This window comes from Salvelinus fontinalis, chromosome 20 (assembly GCF_029448725.1).
Source record: "Salvelinus fontinalis isolate EN_2023a chromosome 20, ASM2944872v1, whole genome shotgun sequence".
Lineage (NCBI taxonomy): Eukaryota > Metazoa > Chordata > Actinopteri > Salmoniformes > Salmonidae > Salvelinus > Salvelinus fontinalis.
In genome coordinates this window covers 23,597,092-23,621,088 of record NC_074684.1, presented here as the reverse complement: position 1 = coordinate 23,621,088, position 23,997 = coordinate 23,597,092, and the positions used below count along the sequence as shown (strand labels likewise).

Here is a 23,997-nt window from a genome sequence, read left to right as displayed (position 1 = left end):
AGAGTACTGCTTCTGAAGAACAAATTAACACAGTGGTTCCCTACATGGAATGAGATATTGAAATGGAATGTGTACCTTGTAACTTCCACAAATGTTTATCAATGACATTAACTTGTGTGACACTGAATCATGACCAGTCATTCTCTCACTTTGGTTGGATTACACCACTTACTATTTATACTGTATTTACCATTCAAATGTTTATGGATTTCACAGAAACCTTCCTCTATGCACAGCTGCAAGACCTGTCAGGGTTCCCCAACTGGCAGATTTGATTTGGCCCCCAACTTTTCTGAGCCCAAAAATATATTATCCCCCAAAAATTATTTGAACTCCCAAGTTTTCTGAACATTTATATACAGTACCAGTCAAAAGTTTGGACACAGCTACTCATTCAAGGGTTTTTCTTTATTTTTAATATTTTCTAGTGTAGAATAATAGTGAAGACATCAAAACTATGATATAACACATATGGAATCCTGTAGTAACCCAAAAAGTGTTAAACAAATGAAAATATATTTTATATTTAAGATTCTTCAAAGTAGCCACCCTTTGCCTTGATGACAGCTTCGCATTTCAATTAACAGGTGTGCCTTAAAAGTTAATTTGTAGAATTGATTTTCTTCTTAATGTGTTTGAGACAGTCAGTTGTGTTGTGACAAGGTAGGGATAGAAAAATACCAAGTCCACATTATGGCATGAACAGCTCAAATAAGCAAAGAGAAATGACAGTCCATCATTACTTCAAGACATGCAGGTCAGTCAATCTGGAAAATGTCAAGAATTTTGAAAGTTTCAAGTGCAGTCGCAAAAAACATCATGCACTATGAGGAAACTGGCTCTCATGAGGACCGCCACAGGAAAGGAAGACCCAGAGTTACTTCTGCTGTAGAGGATAAGTTCATTAGTTACCATCCTCAGATTGAAGCTCAAATAAATGCTTCAGAGTTCAAGTAACAGACACAGCTCAACATAAACTGTTCAGAGATGACTGCGTGAATCAGGCCTTCATGGTTAAATTGCAGTCCCGTTCTGAGCTTGTGTGGCTCACAACTTAGTTGTTGCTCCTAGATGTTTCCGTTTCACAACAGCACTCACATTTGACCGGGGCAGCTCTAGCAGGGCAGAAACTTGACCAACTGACTTGTTGAAAAGGTGGCATCCTATGACAGTGCCACGTTGAAAGTCACTGAGCTCTTCAGTAAGGACATTCTACTGCCAATGTTTGTCTATGGAGATTGAACTGCTGTGTGCAATTTTCTACACCCGTCATCGCAGCCTGCTGCTGAAACTACTCATTTGAAGGTGTCGACTTTCTAATGTGTATGTAGTTAATGTAAATATTCATTTGTTGGACTTGAGACTAAAAACCGCACCAAGTGATTTTAATTTTGGAAATCAGTTCCCAAGTATTCCCACAGAGATGTGAAATTCTACAAACATAAGCAAGGTTTGAAATTGTTTTAGTCTGTGTTTGAGCTTCTTGAGTTCAAGTTGCAGTCCACAAATTTTGAATTGTTCCTGCCCATAAACTCAAGAAAATAAAAATCATCCTGTGGCAAAATCTAGTTGGTATTCCAGAGGTCGGGATAATCAATTGCTATTAGGTTAAGATACTTTTTCACCATTTACGTAGGGTGAATTTCCTAGTTTTAGTGAAAGACATAGTGAACTGGACTTATTACTTTATCTAAAATATCCGATGCTAACCAACAAACTCACAGAAAGAGCAATATTTTTTTTATTAAAGCATCAAGCTCATAGTACAGAAACATTTAGCACATCTTGACCATCCAAAGAACAGCAAAAGAATTACAACAGCAAACATTTTCCCTTCAGTACATCCTGCAATTGCACCCTCACGTCAGGGGAGGAGTTTACCTTTTCCTTGGTAAGGCAAACAAAATACATGATTAAATTAGCTTGTAAAAAAAAAAAAAAAAAAATCCCCTCAACTTCAGAACAAATGCATTTGGAACACTGGCTTTACAACAAAAGGTAAACAAACAAAAAGTTGGTCTGTAGGCAAAAATGCATTTCTTACAAAAATGTTTGTAAAAATGGTATTGAGAAAGAAAAATAATTTGACTTTAATAAAAAATAAAAAAAATTAACCAACAGGACTACCCAGAGCAAGTCTAAATAGGACTTTATCCAAAAGCAATCAAAAGATACCTTTATTTGTGAACAGTGCTGGTGTCTATTCCCTAAACCGGTCAATACAGCTCTTAGAACAGTGGAGGCCGGTCACTAAACAGACATGAGTCATAACATTTCAGATAAAGACTATTGGCAAAAGTTGGTCCTCAAAAAAAAAAAAAAAAGCTAACCCATAGATGTACTGGAGTCAAGTCGTTCCAATTGTCAACTTCACCCAGGTCCTTACATGAACTGAAGTACTCATTCTAGTGGTCCGCTTGTTATGTCCGTCACATTCAGTTTCTTGAAGAAAACCCAACTTTATGTTAACTACAGTATACCATCATGTGATGGTCTCCAATGTTCTAAGGGCCTTCTAAACTAGCTGGGCAAAGCAGCACCAGTTATAACCCTCGGGAGTTCTGAAGGTAAGCCCGAAAGCGCAGTCCCCAAAAAATTAATTCCTGTCCACCCCAGCTGTCTGTAAATTAAACTCAATCTGCATTCGCTGGCAGGAGAAGCATCATGAACATTACTGACCAGCCAATGGAGAACAATCCTCAACATCCTATCAAAATCCGCTCTCAAATTAGAAACCTCTCAAAGTCTGTATACTAACCAGATAGATGAGGGCATGCCTTCAGCACTGTAAGGTGGCTGTATGTATGCATGTTATTATTTTTTTTCAATTTATTAACCCCCATCCCACCTGCTCAATAAATCAGAATGCCCCAGTACATTTGAGCTGATTAAACAAGGTGAAGCACATTGATCTACTTACACAGGAGAAACAGACAGCAGCACACTACACTGTCAAGCAATACAGAACTAGTAGTCACCTGTGCCACAGGCTTTTTCCTCACTAAACAAAAGGGCATTGATGGTACGCCAAAAAAACTGCAATGAAGTCACATTTTGGACCAATTCACTGCAAAATGTCTGCCCACAATAACATTTATAAAATGGCAGTTTTTGCAACAGTTGTGTGGAATGATCCGGGATCACCCTGGCATGCTCAGATTGGTGGGCCTCTATTGTGTGCTTACCGACTCCTGTATGGGGGGTACATTGTTTAGAAAAAGAAAATGCTTTGCTGGGCCACCACTGTACTAAGCAGAGTGTGATTCGTTATTTCCATTCAGGGCAACACTGTGCAGCCATCAGCACCTCTGTCAAGCATGGTTCTGGGGCCAGATGACAGTGTCTGCTATGGGGGGAATAGTGCTATGCAGGATTTCCCTACCCCTTAGTTTCAAATATCAACGGGGTGGGCGGGACGACAGCAGAGGGCAGTTCTGGCCCACACCACAGCTACAAAGGGTCTACTAGGCCTCGTTGCAATTTACATTCAGACCGAAAACACCTCAACTGGCTCCTCTAGTCTGAACACTTTCTACAATCACGGTTGGCAAAGCCTTCGTTCTTACGCGACTCATTCTTCCATTTAAGTTTGGATGTTGTTGGGTTTTTTTTAATCACATTTTCATGAATGCATACATGAGTTTAAAACCACAGGGAATTGTAACCACCAAATCCATCCTGTTGGTACAGTATACTGTTGAATGAGCCTTGGTATAAAAGTGCATATATATTACACATTCCATACCGTGATGTACCCAACTGGACATCCTAAATGATTTGCTCTAACGCATACTGTCGTCTGGGACAAGTTTAAAGCCTGCCCATTTGAGGACACATTCAACAGCTAAATGATTGTCGAGGTGAAGAGAAGCATGGCAGACTGAACGTGGGGGTTCTGACCCAATTCCTTTGGCTGCAGTGCAGTTTACTGCCAAGAACTAGATAATGTTGACCTAGCGGTCAGCCTCTAGCCAATCCTCTAATAGTGCAACACTAACAAAGTATGGCATTTTGATTTGACAAGGAATTCATTAGACTCCGACGTTACATGACAAATAATGCTATATGGCCCAAAGCTCACATGCTTCTATTCACTCAATAAAAGACCAAAGTCATGAACATTCTAGAAGACAAAAAAAGGGTTGCCGTTTCCTGTTTTGGTATTGAGGAGTCCTGCTCCAATTGGCTGAAAACAATGTGTTCTTAAAGTGCACTCAAAAGTCAAAAAGGATGCAAACTTGCAACAGATCAATGAAGCAGCAAATCAGTTGAGGAAGGAAGAGTTGTGTGGGGAGGCGTGTTTCAACTGTCGGTAAGCACAAAATAGTAGACCCATCTGAGCATGTCAGGGCCCTGGACTAGTGGGAGCGGAAGCCCTGTCTGTGGGGAATGAGGGGGGAGACCTGCAGCAAGGAGGCAAGGCTGGCCAGCAACAAACAGAGAGTGTTTAAATCCTCTACATGCACTTCAAGATCACAGCAAGAGTGAGCTAGAATATCTAAACAGAGAAAAGAGCTTTCATGCAAGAGATCTAAGTTATAGGTACAACAATTCAAACTGGAGGTTACACTAGTAGGGCCTGTGGCCTCGTCGGAACCAATAAATCCTGAATAACAATGGCAGCAAAGGGGACTGTGCCTCTCTGCTCGGGCAGAGAGATGGCCGCCGCGGGGGCATAGCCCTGCTACGCAGCAGTGGTTCTTTTTTCGCTTCTTTTTCATTCTTAATCCTCAACTCTGCTGGTGGCTCTTGGCGTAACTGGTAAAGACAAAATTGTAATCGTTGAATTGGGCCAACTGGCGGTCGAGGCGCTTGTACCCCTCAAGTTTCTGGGCGGAAGAAAAGACACTGCGACATTTGGAGCTCTGTGGGAGAAAACAAAAATTAAGTTAAGTGAAAATGCCAAGTACAGTGAAGACTTAAGATGTGATTTATGAGTGCAATGTTCTGGAAAATAGAGTCAAACATCCACAAGCAACATCAGACCCAATTTGAACAAGGACATACCTGGTTAACAAACAGCGTAGTCACAAATTTCCCTGGCTTAAAGATGTCCACAACTTTCCTGACCAAATCATCGTAGGACGTCTGAGAGAGGTTGGTTTCGAAGCTGACATAGGAGAACTCTGGCTCTGGAGTGATGTGGATCGTCCAGTAAGTTCCCTGTAAGACAGACATTTGTTTTAAATGACTTAAGGCGTATTTAATAAAGAGCCAGAAGACAAAAAAGGGGGGGGGGAACTTTGCTGATAAATACTTGAGAAAATTGGACTTCTTCGATTGCGATGTGTTGTCTCACCTAGCCATATTAAGTTGAATGCACTAATTGTAAGTCACTCTGGATAAGAGTCTGCAAGATCCACTTACGTCAGTCTTCATTCCATTCATTGAGTATCCACAAGGGTTGAACATTGTGGCGTCAATCACAGAACCTGGTATCAGGTCACGAATTCCACTCATCTGAAAAAAGATATATACACAATGTGCGCTACAAAACAGCAACTGACTAATGAACAGTCAGCTTTATGATGGTGTTCCTCTATACAATAAGGGGAATATTACTGTTGGGCACCAATAGCGATAATTCAATACAATATTAATATAGTTTCACAGATAGGAGCAAGGCAGTGATATTTGGGTCTTCCATTTACCTAAATGATTATGTAAAAAACAGCATACACTACTGTTCCTGCATTCACAAAACACAGGCTGTCAACTAGGGCCCTAGAAAATCACTGATCATTTTTGCCTGACTCCATTTTGTTTTTCCAGGTAAAGAAAATAGCTTTTTTTTTATAGAATGGGATATTCCAAGTCCACAACCATGCTTAAACTGCATCAGGAGACCACTTGAGTTCTGAAATTAGAGACATTTAGATTTGTGTAAAGTTACCCTAATGAAAGTGTGCACCAGCAGAATGTTGTTTGGTTTGTAGCACTCATGTGATTGCAGAGTTTGCAAAACAAGTGGCCACTGGATTGATGCAAATAATCATGATGATATTGTGCCAGGTAGGCATAAGCTACTTTGTAGTTTACATTTAATTGAGAAGGCTTTTGGGAAAGCCTTGCCATCTATAACAGAAGGTTAACAGCTACACAAAGTATAGACATATGCAAGCACTGCACAGAAGATCCTGTGCCATTACAGAAAGTTGCCGGAAAATACAAATCGCTGATGCATTTTATTAGTGTCTTATGATTAACTTGGGCAAACTAATGCATTTTCTGATCAACTCTGTTTAACATTTCCTACTAAGTGCAAAACATGTTTTTAGATTGAATTCAGATAATGTCTGGATTCCATGATTGCATCAGCAATGCAGATTTTATAGGGAGCTAGTCAATTTATTATACTTAATTGCCTGCTGATGAGCCATCAACAGTTGATAAGCTTCCGATTGTGTACAAACTGCTTGGGTAGGTTCCCAGACAAGTCTGGCCCAATGGGCCATCAACAAGCAGTCGTCTCTACTTCAGAGATGTGGAAGTGAACATTTTACACAGTTGCAATGTTATTTTAATAAAACCAATATATCAATATCGTACCGAAAAATGTAACTGATACTTTCCATATCGGTGCCCTTACTGGGGAATATCATTACAGAATAGATCAATGTCATAAGGACAGGTCCCCTTGAACAGTGGCCTACTGAGTGAGCCCTCGTGAAATCAAGAATAAATAACGATACCCAACATTGCTAGTTTGCGGGCCTTACACGAGTGACATCATTTGCAGAAACACCATCTTTCATGAAGAACTGATCCATTATTGCTGGATCAAGGTCACTCATCAGAACTTCCAGCGTCTGATCTGCGTGCTTGTTCTCCCAGAACTCTGGCAGATCCAGAGTAAACAGGTACCTGTAGGGAAACGAGGAGGCAAAGGTAAACACAAGCCCGTTCAGCAGCACTGGACAGTGTAGTTCAAGCTCAATAGCAATGTCTACTGCATTATTAATATCTCGTTCATTTTGTCATATGCGCTGAATACAACAGCTGTACACCTTAGTGACATGCCTACAATCCCTTAACCAAAAATGCAGTTAAGAAAAAAAATGCCCCAAAACATATTTAAATAAAAGTAACAAGAAGTGCAGCAGTAAAACAATAGCAAGGCTATATACAGGGGATACCGGTACAGAGTCGATGTGGAGGCTATATACAGGGGGTACCGGTACAGAGTCAATGTGGAGGCTATATACAGGGGGTACCGGTACAGAGTCAATGTGGAGGCTATATACAGGGGGTACCGGTACAGAGTCAATGTGGAGGCTATATACAGGGGGTACCGGTACAGAGTCAATGTGGAGGCTATATACAGGGGGTACCGGTACAGAGTCAATGTGGAGGCTATATACAGGGGGTACCGGTACAGAGTCAATGTGGAGGCTATATACAGGGGGTACCGGTACAGAGTCAATGTGGAGGCTATATACAGGGGGTACCGGTACAGAGTCAATGTGGAGGCTATATACAGGGGGTACCGGTACAGAGTCAATGTGGAGGCTATATACAGGGGATACCGGTACAGAGTCAATGTGGAGGCTATATACAGGGTGTTACGGTACAGAGTCAATGTGGAGGCTATATACAGGGGGTACAGGTACAGAGTCAATGTGGAGGCTATATACAGGGGATACCGGTACAGAGTCAATGTGGAGGCTATATACAGGGGGTACTGGTACAGAGTCGATGTGCAGGGGCACCAGTTAGTCAAGGTAATATGTACATGTAGGTAGAGTTATTAAAGGGACTATGCATAGATAATGAAACAGTAGCAGCAGTGTAAGCGGGGGGACCTTACCAGCAATCAGAATTCAAACGTCCCATACAGTACGCTGCTCCATCTGTAGAAGGAAGATAATGCCATTTCTTTATCTTATGTGCCCGTGTCTCAAACCCTCCTGATTAGAGAACAGCCTGTATAGGCGTCACTGACTCACTCTATCCATGCATTAGCACATACTCTTCCTGGACTCCAACAGTGATTAGAGCTGAGGAATTGAATTTGGAGCGTGGGCATTAGTACTTACTTGGGAAAATCTGGCTGAGAAATTCCACTTCCTCCTGGAAGTTCCGATGAGGGAACTCCTGCTGGGTAGGCTTCATGAAGTTCTTGCGAGAATAGAAGAAATTCTGTAGGTTTTGAGGAGATGTTAGAACTAACCCATCCTGTCCACAACAACATCAACGCAAACAAAGATGGTATAATGTACAAACATAACATGTTGATGCATAACATTGTTTATAAAACATTTACAAATGTACACATTTATGGTTTTATTAACATGTACGTAAAATGTTATTCCATTTGGTTTGTATGTATACATGCATGCATAGTGTTCCTTTGACGTCATGGTAGAGTTTATGCTCTGACATGCACCGTCAACTGTGGGACCATGGACAGGTATATCTTTCTAAATCCTGTCCAAACAATTTCAATTGGCCACTGGTGAACTCCAAATCAAGGAAGATCAAAGGACAGATGAACCAGAGCTCAATTTGGAGTGTCATAGCAATAGGGTGTGAATACTTCATTTACATGTCCTTTTTCAATACATCTGCAAACATTTCTAAAACAATGTTTTTACTATCATTATGGGATATTGTGTGTAGATGGGCGAGACATTTATTTAATCCAGTTTGAATTCAGGCTGTAACAATGTAGAATAAGTCAAAGGGGTATGAACACAGATACAAATAAATCGCATTGGCTGCATATGGCCTGTCTGCAAGGAACTTGAAACATTGTATCAACTTGGTCCAGCCCAAAGCTTGAGCTAACAAACTTGCAACATTGTATCAAATATTCTGGATCCTTAGTTTACAGCGCCAGTGAGCCCTGGACAGAGGAGTCATAAAATAGGCCTACTTGATTACATTTCCACCTGATCAGATCATGGCATTTTTTCCACTTTGTGGTAATTGAAAGGGAGAGACCTGGAAAGATTGTTCGAAATAGGTTACATTGAGGAACTATTGTCATTCTCAATGGATGTAAAATCAAACTTTGTTTACTTGCTGTTTGAGATGGAAAAAAATAATACTTCGAGAACCTCCACAGCTCATTAGCGGTGGTGAGTTTAAGACAATCAGATCCCCAAGTAAGCCTACCTTTGCGTGCAGGCCAGGTAGCCTAGGACTACTTCTATGCATAACCAGGTGTACGTCCTTACTCAACATTGACAGGAGCGCACCAAACAAAAACACAATGAACACCTTGACAACAAATAAATGGAATAAAACAAAGTGGAGCCTAGGTTGTGTGCTCTGCAAACATATGCACTCAATATAAGAACTGGAAAATACTAATAAAATTAATGCATTAAGAAATGGTAACCAAACATTGCGGCCTACGCAATGGATTAGTCCACTGAGAGAGTCAATCAAGATGTGCCATAAACATTTATATTTCTTTGCAACTGTCCAACTAAACAAATAATTGTATCGCTAGAACAGACAATCCACCAGTCAACAAATGGGGTCAGCATTAACGTAGGTATACCGTGTAATTTTGAAAAAGCCACATTTCTTTTAATACCATCAATACCTTAAACTATTTATTTGAAATGTTTCAATAAAATATAACCATTTGTAGCTACTTTAAGTTAATACCTGCAGTCAAATTGTGCAATACATTAGGAGAAAGCAGATTGTGTTATATTAACCCGTCACATGAAGCTTACCGTAGTTTGTAAATAGCACAACCGGAGAAAGCAGGCGCCGGTGAAGCCATAGCATTCTATATCTATCCGCGTGTCTCTTGTGCAGCGTACATGAGGTGATTAAGTTAGACTTGTATGCAATTCACTACTAATCGTTTGCCATCAGATATTTTATCATGCTTTCTCACAGAAGTCAGAGCTCTGGATGAGTCATCTGCACAGTTGCCATTTCCCCCCCTGATCTTACTGGTGTCCAACCCCCCCTCCCCGTTCTTGTCTACTCTGCTCAGTGTACACATGCATGCTTTTCTGAAGGAAGAGCAGCATCGCAACTTTGTTCATTTGAAAAAATACATTTTTTTTTTTACTTCTTCACTTTCGCTTGTAAAATGTCCACTCATCGAAATTCGGTAGCTACTAGCTATGCTCGTTTAACTTTGAGCTGGATTTTCCCGTCTTTGAAATTTTACTTGAAATATTTTAAAAAGCAACATGCAACTATTTAAAACTTTACTGAGTTGGTTCATAGAAAAACAGTCAATTGAAATACATTAAGCCCTAATCTATGGATTTCAGACTGGGCAGGAGCGCAGCCATGAGGGGGGATAGGCATACCCACTTGGTAGCCAGGTCCACCCAGTTTTACCCCACAAAAGGGCTACACTACAGACAGAAATAATCCTGAACAAGCCCCTCCTACTCAGAGGATCCCACAGGTGAAGAAGCCGGATGTAGAGGTCCTGGGCTGACACGGTTACACGGTTGAATATGGTACCAAATTCTCTAAAGCCATTTGAGGCAGCTTATGGTGGAGAAATGAACATTCAATTCCCTGGCAACAGCTCTGTTGGACATTCCTGCAGTCAGCATGCATACAGTGGTTTTGGAAAGTATTCAGACCTTGACTTTTTCCACGTTTTGTTACAGCCAAACAAAGCAAAAACAGGTTTTTTATTTTATTTCACCTTTATTTAACCAGGTAGGCTAGTTGAGAACAAGTTCTCATTTGCAACTGCGACCTGGCCAAGATAAAGCATAGCAGTGTGAACAGAAAACAACAGAGTTACACATGGAGTAAACAATAAACAAGTCAATAACATGGTAGAAAAAAAAGAGAATCTATATACAATGTGTGCAAAAGGCATGAGGTAGGCAATAAATCGAATAATTACAATTTAGCAGATTAACACTGGAGTGATAAATCATCAGATGATCATGTGCAAGAAGAGATACTGGTGTGCAAAAGAGCAGAAAAGTAAATAAATAAAAGCAGTATGGGGGTGAGGTAGGTAAATTGGGTGGGTAGTTTACAGATGGACTATGTACAGCTGCAGCGATCGGTTAGCTGCTCGGATAGCAGATTTTTAGTTGTTGAGGGAGATAAGTCTCCAACTTCAGAGATTTTTGCAATTCGTTCCAGTCGCAGGCAGCAGAGAACTGGAAGGAAAGGCGTCAAAATGAGGTTTTGGCTTTAGGGATGATCAGTGAGATACACCTGCTGGAGCGCGTGCTACGGGTGGGTGTAGCCATCGTGACCAGTGAACTGAGATAAGGCGGCACTTTACCTAGCATAGCCTTGTAGATGACCTGGAGCCAGTGGGTCTGACGACGAATATGTAGCGTGGGCCAGCCGACTAGGGCATACAGGTCGCAGTGGTGGGTCGTATAAGGTGCTTTAGTAACAAAACGGATGGCACTGTGATAAACTGCATCCAGTTTGCTGAGTAGAGTATTGGAAGCTATTTTGTAGATGACATCGCCGAAGTCGAGGATCGGTAGGATAGTCAGTTTTACTAGGGTAAGTTTGGCGGCGTGAGTGAAGGAGGCTTTGTTCCGGAATAGAAAGCCGACTCTAGATTTGATTTTGGATTGGAGATGTTTGATATGAGTCTGGAAGGAGAGTTTGCAGTCTAGCCACACACCTAGGTACTTATAGATGTCCACATATTCTAGGTCGGAACCGTCCAGGGTGGTGATGCTAGTCGGGCGTGCGGGTGCAGGCAGCGAACGGTTGAAAAGCATGCATTTGGTTTTACTAGCGTTTAAGAGCAGTTGGAGGCCACGGAAGGAGTGTTGTATGGCATTGAAGCTCGTTTGGAGGTTAGATAGCACAGTGTCCAGGGAAGGGCCGGAAGTATACAGAATGGTGTCGTCTGCGTAGAGGTGGATCAGGGAATCGCCCGCAGCAAGAGCAACATCATTGATGTATACAGAGAAAAGAGTCGGCCCGAGAATTGAACCCTGTGGTACCCCCATAGAGACTGCCAGAGGACCGGACAACATGCCCTCCGATTTGACACACTGAACTCTGTCTGCAAAGTAGTTGGTGAACCAGGCAAGGCAGTCATTAGAAAAACCGAGGCTATTGAGTCTGCCGATAAGAATATGGTGATTGACAGAGTCGAAAGCCTTGGCCAGGTCGATGAAGACGGCTGCACAGTAATGTATTTTATCGATGGCGGTTATGATATCGTTTAGTACCTTGAGCGTGGCTGAGGTGCACCCGTGACCGGCTCGGAAACCGGATTGCACAGCGGAGAAGGTACGGTGGGATTCGAGATGGTCAGTGATCTGTTTGTTGACTTGGCTTTCGAAGACCTTAGCTAGGCAGGGCAGGATGGATATAGGTCTGTAACAGTTTGGGTCCAGGGTGTCTCCCCCTTTGAAGAGGGGGATGACAGCGGCAGCTTTCCAATCCTTGGGGATCTCAGATGATACGAAGGAGAGGTTGAACAGGCTGGTAATAGGGGGTGCGACAATGGCGGCGGACAGTTTCAGAAATAGGGGGTCCAGATTGTCAAGCCCAGCTGATTTGTATGGGTCCAGGTTTTCCAGCTCTTTCAGAACAAAAACTTTCAGGTCAATATCCTTCCAGGGTACCCGGGCCAGGTCGATTAGAAAGGCCTGCTCGCAGAAGTGTTTTAGGGAGCGTTTGACAGTGATGAGGGGTGGTCGTTTGACCGTGGACCCGTGGCGGATACAGGCAATGAGGCAGTGATCGCTGAGATCTTGATTGAAGACAGCAGAGGTGTATTTGGAGGGCAAGTTGGTCAGGATAATGTCTATTAGGGTGCCCATGTTTACAGATTTAGGGTTGTACCTGGTGGGTTCCTTGATGATTTGTGTGAGATTGAGGGCATCAAGCTTAGATTGTAGGACTGCCGGGGTGTTAAGCATATCCCAGTTTAGGTCACCTAACAGAACAAACTCTGAAGCTAGATGGGGAGCGATCAATCACAGATGGTGTCCAGGGCACAGCTGGGAGCTGAGGTGGGTCGGTAGCAGGCGACAACAGTGAGAGACTTATTTCTGGAGAGATTAATTTTTAAAATTAGAAGTTCGAACTGTTTGGGCATAGACTTGGAAAGTATGACAGAACTTTGCAGGCTATCTCTGCAGTAGATTGCAACTCCTCCCCCTTTGGCAGTTCTATCTTGACGGAAAGTGTTATAGTTGGGTATGGAAATCTCAGAGTTTTTGGTGGCCTTCCTAAGCCAGGATTCAGACACGGCAAGGACATCAGGGTTGGCAGAGTGTGCTAAAGCGGTGAGTAAGGCAAACTTAGGGAGGAGGCTTCTGATGTTGACATGCATGAGGCCAAGGCTTTTTCGATCACAGAAGTCAACAAATGAGGGTGACTGGGGACATGCAGGGCCTGGGTTTACCTCCACATCACCCGAGGAACAGAGGAGTAGTAGGATGAGGGTGCGGCTAAAGGCTATCAAAACTGGTCGCCTAGAGCATTGGGGACAAGGAATAAAAGGAGCAGATTTATGGGCGTGGTAGAATAGATTCTGGGCATAATGTGCAGACCAGGGTATGGTGGGGCACGGGTACAGCGGAGGCAAGCCCAGGCACTGGGTGATGATAAGAGAGGTTGTATCTCTGGACATGCTGGTCTCAATGGGTGAGGTCACCGCATGTGTGGGGGGTGGGACAAAGGAGGTATCAGAGGTACGGAGAGTGGAACTACGGGGTCCATTGCAAACCAAAACAATGATAACTAGCCTGAACAACAGTATGCAAGGCATATTGATATTTGAGAGAGACATACAATAAGGCATAAAGTGATTGCAGGTCATGATTGGGAGAGCTAGCTAAAACAACAGGTGAGATAACAGCAGCTAGTCAGCTAACACAGCAACAGAAGGTAAAAATGGCGACGACTGGGCAGAGAGGGTCGGATTAACTATACACAGTTTAATTACATTAACACAAGTATTCAGAACCTACTTTGTTGAAGCACCTATGGCAGCAATTACAGCATTGAGTCTTCTTGGATATGACGGTACAAGCTTGGCACACCTGTATTTGGGGAGTTTCTCCCATTCTTCTCTACAGATCCTCTCAAGCACCGTCAGGTTGGATGTGGAGCATTGCTGCACAGGTATTTTCAGGTCTCTCCAGAGATGTTCGATCGGGTTCTGGCTGGGCCACTTAATAACATTTACAGACTTGTCCCAAAGGCACTGCTGCGTTGTCTTGGCTGTGTGCTTAGGGTCATTGTCCTGTTGAAAGGTGAACCTTCGCCCCAGTCTGAGGTCCTGAGCACTCTGTAGCAGGTTTTCATCAAGGATCTTTGTACTTTGCGCCATTCATCTTTGCTTCAATCCTGACTAGTCTTCCAGTCCCTGCCGCTGAAAAACATCCCCACAGCATGATGCTGCCACCACCATGCTTCACCGTAGGGATGGTGCCAGGTTCTCTAGTGGCGACACTAGGCATTCAGGCAAAAGAGTTGGTTTCGTCAGACCAGAGAATCTTGTTTCTCATGGTCTGAGTCCTTTAGGTGCCTTCTGGCAAGCTGTCAATATGCCTTTTACTGAAGAATGACTTCTGTCTGGCAACTAACATAAAGGTCTGATTGGTGGAGTGCTGCAGAAATGGTGGTTGTTCTGGAAGACTCTTCCATCTCCACAGATGAACTCTGGAGCACCTTTAGAGTGACCATCGGGTTCTTGGTCACCTCCCTGACCAAGGCCGTTATCCCCCGATTGCTCAGTTTGGCCGGGCGGTCAACTCTAGGAAGAGTCTTGGTGGTTCCAAACTTCATCCATTTAATAATGTAGGCCGCTGTGTTGTTGGGGACCTTCAATGTTGTAGAAATGTTTTGGTACCCTTACCCAGATCTGTGCCTCAACAATCCTGTCTCGGAGCTCTACGGACAATTCCTTCGACCTCATGGCTTGGTTTTTGCTCTGACATGCACTGTCAACTGTGGGACCTTATATAGACAGGTGTGCCCCTTTCCAAATCATGTCCAATCAATTGAATTTACCACAGGTGGACTCCAAGATGTAGAAACATCAAGGATGATCAATGGAAACAGGATGCACTTGACCTCAATTTTGAGTCTCATTTTTTTTAAATTTTGAATAAATATGCAAAAACTTCTAAAGACCTGTTTTCACTTTGTTTATATGAGGTATTGTGTGTAGATTGCTAAGGGAAAAATATTTCATACATTTTAGAATAAGGCTGTAACGTAACAAAATGTTGAAAGTCAAGGGCTCTGAATACTTCCCAATCATGCCGTTTGATTCTCTTGACATGCCACACCTGTCAGGTAGATGGATCATCTTGGACAAAGGAGAAATGCTCACTAACAGGGATGTAAACAAATTTGTGCACTAAATTTGAGAGAAAGCTTTGTGCGTATGGAACATCTGAGCCCTACACTAAATGTTGCATTTATATTGCACTCAATATAGTTGGTTCTTGCTCGTTAGCAATTAGCTAAGTGTCTAAGTGAATTCGCCATCAGCTGGTGCCAATTTTGCTAATTCCTGCTCTTTTCCAGCAATCCAGCAAACTTACTTGTTGTGTCGTCATAGTGGTCTCTGACTTGGTCAGACTCAGACAGAACAAACGTAGACATTTGCCTTTTTTCCATGCTGATTTTTACACAAACATGCCTTTTGAATTTAAAAGTAATCTGATTAGCAAAAGTACCTGTAATCTGATTACAATATTTTTGCCTATAACGTAACAGAATTGTTAGTGTTTGTAATCAGTTACTCCCCAACCCTGTGTGTGCGCACGTGTCACACTGACCTCGATAGCATCAAAGCCACAGTACTCCCTGGCCAGTTCCAGCAGGGGCATCAGTGCTTGCAGTAAGAGGGTGGTTCCACACGTCTTCAAAATGAAACGTCTCTTGGAGACAAACATGCTACTCTCACTGAATGGACAAAGGGACAGAAGGAGAATAGCAATATGAGTTTTATACGCGTTTCATACATATCACAAGTTACAGGTAATGGCCAATTATTTATTTTTTACATGAGCTCAATTTACATCCAACATGCATGTACAACTGTCCAAAAGGATAAAGTAGAGTTCTTCAGGTTCGATGCCTTCCAGCTAAGTAGCGTGTACTATTTAGACACCTGGAGAGTTTTTTTTTTTTTTTTAAGGACACCATGACGTGGCATTACCCTGGTGACTGCTTGCCATTGATTCTATAGAGCGTCAACCTAAAGCAGCACATGCTACAAACAGTTTAACAGTCTGCCTTGAGCATGAAGTCAAAACCAACCACAGGGCATTAGTGCATTACTGTTATCATGGGCCTGAAATTGTTTACAGCGGCAAGCCTGTCTAGAATTCAGGCCCAGACTCCTTGAGGAGACATAGCTGGGTTATCATTAGTCATCTGCCTCCTAGTTACAGACTAGTCCCAGGGAGGAGCACAAGGAACAGTCAATTGACTGCAGTATAGCTAGTGAGTACTGATGGGGGGGAAATATATATTTTGTGCGATATAGCCTATCGTATCTTTGAAAATATCACAACTATTTTTAGCACTAGTTCAACGCTCTCTTGTCCCTCTGCAGCAGACATATTCCCTGATTGTTCAAAACATTAAGAACATGTGCTTTCCATGACAGACTGACCAGGTGAAAGCTACGCTGCCTTATGGAGGTCAACTCAATATTTGGAAGGTGGTCCTGATGTTTGGTACACTCTGTGTATAGTGAGCAATATGTTCGGAACATCGAATCAACAAAATTGCAGTATCGAATTGCAATACATATCGTATTGCCAACTAAGTATTGCGATAATATTGTGTCGTCTCTGGTCATTTCCAGCACTACTAGTGAGAAGGAAGAAGTTTGTGGGGCATAGGTAGGTTTACAACACCAATGTTGTCTACTTGCAGTCAAGCAGAAAGCTGTCACAGGTAGTCCTCCCCTGAATCAGCACTGTCCCATTCGCATAACAAACCTCAAGAGTGAAGGAGAAGGCTACTCCGTTGTGCTAGCCCCGGCCCGGTCGAGGTCTGTGCAATAGCTACAGATCAACCCTACCCCTCGTTACCAGACGGTTGTAGGTGGGACTTAACCGGCAGAGGGAGCTGAGAGTGGAGACCTCTCACAACAGCCTCCGCAGCCAGACTAACACCCGGGGTCAGGCATGTACTTTTTACTGGCAATGACTTGCCCCAAAGACCAGTCTGAGTACACTGGTGTCACAAAGGGCAGATTTCACCATCAGATATTGATTCATAGGAACCTAAATTGGCAACTTGTGCCTAATATGCTTGTGGGCTGCCAGGGTGCTCATTTAGCCATCTTTCACCCGTCCATCTGGGCTCAGATAAGACCCAGGTCTTTAGGTGCTTCAGAACAGAGCCAGGGAGACCTGAGAGATCTAAAAAAAGCTGTGCTCAGTCAGTTCTTTCACCCTAGGGGAGAGAAGAGTTTCCATGCAGCCATTCACAACGAGACGATTACAGATGACGCAATCCCAGCTCTCTATTCTGAAATGGGGACAAGCCAAGGTGACAGTGGTAAACAGAACATGGATTCGGTCGCTACTCACCTGAGTATATAAGCTTCCTGCTTGTCGGTCTTTGTCACACTTATGATCAAACAGTGCACATTCTCCAGAAGTTTGTCCCACTCAAACCTGAAAGACAAAAAGCATTTGTTCATGTTTTGTTTTTTTAACACTGCAGCACGCTCAATTTAATAGTTCAAGACTTGCTTTTTCAAAATAGAAGCAACTGTCAGAGGCTAGACTGTAGTTCTAGTGCTATCAGACAATTTGAATAAAAATATTACATCTGAGCTAATCATTTCACAATTCTGGGCATGGCATTTGGGGTGTCTAACTGGTGTGACTGATGACTAAATAGACAGTGAAATGAATCTGCCAACAAACCATAACAATTCAATGTCTAACAATTAATGGTCTTGCTTTAGATTTAAAAAAGGCCTAACCAACTCACTTTACTTACATAAACAAATGTTTGAGCCTCGTAACAGTGAAAAGAAAATGTACAATACTATACTCAGGTTGATTTTGAACCGGGTCCAGAGCCCTGGCATTCCCTGGAACAGTGCAGACAGCAGACAGGTGCACTCTGGCAAAACAGGCTCCCTCCTCTACTATAGGCTACTATTAAGCAACAGCCTGCTCACAGGACAGCAGGTAGAAGATGACAGTACAGTTTCTCCACCGCTTCTATGTAATAACTGTAGGAATTAGGCCTCGTGCCGACTATGATCATCCAAAACAGTTAACGACAGGTAGATCAATCAAGAAGGTTGAGATCCTGCTCCTGGAAATAGTGTTTAAAAACAGATGTCAATAGAAGTTAATCATTTGGCTCAGGGATGGGAAACTGGCAGCATGCGTCCGTGTAGGCCCGCAGATCAATTACCAAAAACAAAATCATTAAATATATTTGAAGAACTCAGACGGGGTTTCAATTTACTGTTGAGTGTTAGAATACGAGGCTAGGGCCGGATCTGACCGCACGTGTGGGTATGGATGTGTCTACGCAGACCTACAAGTCACTGCAGCCCCTCAGGAGTTGATTGTGGGCTCCACCCCATCAAAAGTTGCCCATCGTTGGTTTAGCGCATAAATCCACCATGTCAAGAAATCAGTTACCATGGTCCTGTTGAGCAAGACTTTGTAGACTGCATGATTGCGAGATCATTTTACAGAACCAGAACTTATTTCAGGGGGTCATTGAGTTTGAGCATCACACCTTTTCCTAAAAACACCTTGTAACATCTGTCAAGTATCATATTGAGACGAGTCACCGTCAATAGCATTGTCAGCTCAGTGTGACATGAACAATGTAGTTACGAAGTGTCAAGTTTCCCCAGACGAGAATGGATTGATGGAAAGTCAGGATTAAACACAGCAAATAAATGCCAATAGGCTGCTACAAGTGTATGGTACAGATCTGTGAATAAGATGCCTTTGGACTTATTTGGACATCGGCAGGCGTCCAGCATCCCCGATCCACTGCCTCCGATCTGTTAATATTCCTTGGCTGTAAATTAATACCCGCTGTCATTCCTAACCAAATGATGTTAACCATGAAAACCCTGGCTTTCCCTTGGATTGGCAAGAGTAGCAATGAACCTTGCCACAGAGGTAGGTGAAGGACCATTTGTCAGTCCTTCTCATTCATTGAAATCACATGTATTGGAATGCACTTATGGCAATTGCCATTCCACTACTACACTGAACAAAATATTTTAAAAAGCAACATGTAAAGTGTTCATCCCATGTTTCTTGAGCTGAACTATAAGATAGCAGAAAAGCTTATCGCTCAAATTTGTTCACATCCCTGTTAGTCAGTTTCTCCTTTGCCAAGATAATCCATCCACCTGACAGGTTCAGCATGTCAGGAAGCTGATTCAACAGCATGATCATTACAAAGATGCACCTTGTGCTGGGCACAATAAAAGGCCACAAAATGTGCAGTTGTCACAACACAATGCCACAGATGTCTCAAGTTGTGGGAGTGTGCAATTGTCATGCTGACTGTAGGAATGTCCACCAGAGCTGTTCCCAGATAATTTAAATGTTCATTTCCCTACTAGAAGCCACCTGCTGTGTTAGAATTTGGCAGTACATCCAACCGGCTTCAGAACCGCAGACCATGTGTAATCACGCCAGCTCAGGACCTCCACATCTGGCTTCCTCACATGCGGGATCGTGTGAGGCACGCTGGAGAAATGTGTTCATCACGGATGAATCCCAATTTCAACTGTACCGGGCAGACAGCGTTGTGTGGGCGAGCGGTTTGCTGATGTCAACGTTGTGAACAGAGTGCCCCGTGGTGGTGGGGTTATGGTATGGGCAGGCGTAAGCTACGGACAAACAATTGCATTTTATGCACAGAGATACCATGAGGTCCTGAAGCCCATTGTCGTGCCATTCATCTGCCACCACCTCATGTTTCAGCATGGTAATACGGCCAAATGACGCAAGGATCTGTACACAATTTCTGGATGCTGAAAATGTTAAAGTTCTTCCATGGCCTCCATACTGTACTCAGACACACTCATTTGGCATGTATGGGATGCTCTGGAGCAACACTTACAACAGCCTGTTCCAGTTCCTGTAAATATCCAGAAAACAGCCAATAAAATGTTCACCCAAGTCCAAAATGAACAAAAACTGTCACAGAATTGAGGACTAATACACGCAAACTCTTAGCTGTTTCGACTGGGAAGCATGCAGACGCCTTAAGGAAACCTAAAAAAGTGGCCTCTTGTCAACAAGTTATTCACATCAAATATTTGAGGATTGGCAGCAAAGGTTCTCAGGCTACAAGCATACCACTCTGCATCCCACTGCTGGCTAAGAAGGGTTGGTCCTGGTCGGTCTCCGGATGGGAGACCAGATGCTGCTGGAAGTGGTGTTGGAGGTCTAAAAAATAACATTCCAAGTGCCCCAGGGCAGTGATTGGGAACAATGCCCTGTGTTGGGAGCAGTCTTTCCGATGGGACGTTAAACAGGTGTCCTGGCTCAGTGGTCATTAAATATTCCATGGCACCTATCGTAAGATTAGGGGTGTTACCCCACTGTCCTGGTTAAATTCACAATCTGGTCCTGATCATGACTACTTAATCATCCCCAACTTCCAATTGGCTCATTCACCTGCCATAACTATTACCCAGGTCGTTGCTGTAAATGAGAGTGTGTTCAGTCAACTTACCTGGTAAAATAAAGGTAAAATAAAAATGACTCCAAATCGTATTAAAAACAAGAGCATTAAAATAATTCAACATGGTTGAAACGTGTTCTTTATTAGATATTAGGGCCAGTGGTGGAAAAAGTACCCAATTGTCATACTTGAGTAAAAGTAAAGATATCTTAATAGAAAATGACTCAAGACACCCAGTAAAATACAGTAAGGGTCCAAAAGTATTTGGTTATAAATATACTTCAGTATCAAAAGTATACATCCCTTATATTAAAGCAAATCAGACTGCACAATTGTTTTATTCACTTACAGAAAGCCAGGGGCACATTCCAACACTGACATAACTGACGAAAGCAGCATGTGTTTAGTGAGTCTGCCAGGTCAGAGGCAGTAGGGATGACCAGGGATGTTGTTTTCCTGATACCATAAGTAAGTTATGGTGTATCCTGGACAATTTTCCTGTCCTGCTAAGCATTCAAAATGTAACGAGTATTTTTGGTTGTCAGAGAAAATGTATGGAGTAAAAAGTACATTGTTTTCTTTAGGCGGGTAGTGAGCTTAAAGTGGTCAAATATGTAATGTACAGATAACCCAAAAAACGACTTTAGTACTTTGAAGTATTTTTACACAACTGATTAGGGCAATGCAAATAGGACTAGTTTGAAGGGTTTTGTAGATACCAATGCATGGGGCCATCTAAATTATATGTACAAGTAACAGCAACTACAGGCTAAGTTTAATTTACTGTTCATTATTGCATTGATCCCGATTGGGTAAATTACACTTCTGAAGATTGGCTTCTCAGCTAAGTGGTTGGCAATCAACTCAAACTGATCAGGTATAATGTTTGATATCGCTTGCCTATTAAGTCTGTTAATGGCCTTCGTTCATTGTGCATTGCAGATGTTGTAAATCTTCAGCGGCGAGAGACCATGATCGCCAATGCGGCATATCAGAGAAAAGATCGCGGTGGCCACAAGGCGCTACAGTACCACATCGTGACGCAGAGAAGTGATATGGAAAATTACTACAGCTAGCCAGAAGATACACAATGACACCAACAACTTCAGAAGTTGAGTTGTAGACTTAACTAGCTACCTGGTTACATAATCTGCAAAATTACATAAAGATAATGAGCTATTTAGCGTGTTTAGTGTCAAATCAAATCCGTGGGCAACATGTTGAGATCATCACCCTAGCATGAATACATCGAACACCAATGCATGCGCAGTATGCGTAAAACCCGCGCTGTCAAACTCACCCCAATCTGACCACTTTTCTTGCCAAAACAATTTGTTAGCTTGCAAATTGGAATGCCTAACATTGCATTAATGGTACATGCACTATTCAAATACGTTTCTAAACATGGATAATGAGCATTACTGGAGAGCTAATGAATGGCAGTAGCGAACATCAGTCAGCAGCTGACTGAACCGCATGAATGAATGACTCCGCTACCGCGTTCGTTACCCTAAGCAAATGCCAAGCTAGTGGTGGTCAGTGTGGGGGATGGTAATTCATGAGTGACGATGTTATCTGAATTTAGCTAACCAGCTGGCTAACACTACGTGTTCGCATTAGCCACCACATGACATGTCAGTGAAATATTGTGGTTTACGAGATAACTGGGATCGTAATAAAGCAGGTTAAGGTTAACTAGATAAATAAATCCTCTTTACAATGTTTCTTTCTAGCGCGTGTTACTGGTTGAATCTCCATCCAGTCTTCTTGAGTGGACGGATTGCTGGTGCACAGGGGCTAATGTTAGTAGCTTAGCTAACGTTAACTAGCTAGCCAAAGGCAGAATGTATTAATCACATCTCGACTTCACAAACCTTGGGATGGTACGGAGGTCCCCTGTTCCTTTGATCTCATCTTGTCGGGAGAACCACACCTCCAACAGCTTCTCCGTTCCCTCGAAGAAGTGTGCACCGTTCGCTTCCATCGTGAGTTAACAGACACCAACAGAAATTAAACGTCGGTTACGTTTTCAATTGAATTAGCCCTTGTATGATCGTTATAATTTATTAAGTACAGTCCTTTAGCAATCCAGGTGTAATTTCTTGGTTTAACCGTCTTCCCTTTTACAGAGAATACTGTAAAGCAAGTGCTAGCTAATATCGCCGGCCATACTGTGTAAAGCGCAGAAAAGGGAACGCGTATTGGTTTTATTCACCCAGCCTAAAACGTCACCCCCACGATAGTCGAATCAGGTTGCTGGGTTCTTGCTGATGAAGTGGCGATTGGCAGTGGCAACTGTCAGCATGACAAAATTGTACATCGCCCATCTCCAATCTTAAACGATAATACATTTAATTGGCAGATATGCCATATTTCCCTGATAATAAAATCTACTCTGCGTTCAGGTAAACTGTTCCCGTCTGCTCTCAAAACATGTTGCACCTTCAAAGCCTTCTCGACTGAGATTTTTTTTTAAATGAAGTCCAATCAGTCATGCACTCATTGATTTTAACTTAAAAGGCCATACGGCCTACTGACTTGTAATGCAACAGAAGACACATTAGTACATATATAGGTGTAATTTCAATACTGGGCTATGTACAATATTTCGGTTTTTATATTTATTTTGTATAGGTATATTACATGTTCTATCCAATAGCAATGTGATTCTATGGGCATTGTTTTGACTTCTGTGTTGAAACAAGTTTCTATGTCCTGATCTCTGTTTTTTTTTTACTGTATGATGTATTTCTGTTTTTCTGTTTTGTATATAATGTTTCCATGTCTAGATGTTCACGGATGTCTAGACGTTTTAGGGACTACAGATGGAAATGAGCTATTAGCTAAATCTGGTGCGACACATGTTTTCTCAGTGCTCTGGGACATGTTTTTGTTGTTCATTGTCCCTGCCAAATAAACGTAATAAATACAATTAATAAAAGTATCTAGGCCTACTTCTGTTCTTCATAAACGAGTTATGGTGGATGTCATAATAGTGTAATATGATTGCATATGCATATTTTTTTTTTACAGATTACAAATTACATGCATATTTGCTACATGTAGCCTACCTCTCTCGTGTAAAAGCAAAAGGCTAAAACTAATAGATGTCACAGGTGGGATTGTATAGTACAACCTATCCCTCCAGTTGAAGCTACTTCAATATACCTATTTTCTATTCAAACACATATTGGAGACCTGCACATGTTCGGTCAAACTTCAAAAGGATTACACATTTCTTGTATACAAAACATGAAATGTTACAACTGATCCAAACATTTTCTGAGCGCGTTCATGAGTACGCAAGTGCAGTAACTGCAGCGCGAAATGCGGAGTGTAGTTTCACAGACCTTTAACTTCCACGTTGATAATGCTTTTGTAAACTACGCTCCCCAGAAAGCCTTGCGTGTC

General features: G+C 42.4%; 1 protein-coding gene across 2 annotated transcripts; it reads right to left on the bottom strand.

Annotated features, from left to right (window-relative positions):
* Window positions 1–1,718: 1,718 nt before the first annotated feature.
* Window positions 1,719–22,774, bottom strand: LOC129817546 (S-adenosylmethionine decarboxylase proenzyme-like). Of its 2 annotated transcripts, none has more exons than XM_055872922.1 (9): window positions 22,461–22,774; window positions 17,493–17,579; window positions 15,723–15,849; window positions 8,037–8,139; window positions 7,808–7,850; window positions 6,720–6,864; window positions 5,368–5,460; window positions 5,008–5,163; window positions 1,719–4,865 (listed from the first exon to the last, which is right to left on the bottom strand). In XM_055872922.1, the coding sequence occupies exons 1-9, from the start codon at window positions 22,568–22,570 to the stop codon at window positions 4,731–4,733; spliced, it is 999 nt and encodes a 332-aa protein (XP_055728897.1). In that variant the 5' UTR covers window positions 22,571–22,774; the 3' UTR covers window positions 1,719–4,730. The 2 variants fall into 2 exon arrangements, with proteins under 2 accessions (XP_055728897.1, XP_055728898.1); XM_055872923.1 differs by lacking the exon at window positions 22,461–22,774 and adding an exon at window positions 21,887–22,023.
* Window positions 22,775–23,997: the final 1,223 nt, after the last annotated feature.

What these genes read in the sequence shown, in the direction of transcription:
- LOC129817546 (XM_055872922.1), bottom strand. Translation starts at nt 22,570, where the DNA reads ATGGAAGCGAACGGTGCACACTTCTTCGAGGGAACGGAGAAGCTGTTG. An exon ending in TCTCAGCCAGATTTTCCCAA is followed by an intron (nt 7,851 to 8,036) that starts GTAAGTACTAAT and finishes TTCCTTCTACAG; the next exon opens with ATGGAGCAGCGTACTGTATG. An exon ending in CGTTTGAATTCTGATTGCTG is followed by an intron (nt 6,865 to 7,807) that starts GTAAGGTCCCCC and finishes GTTTCCCTACAG; the next exon opens with GTACCTGTTTACTCTGGATC.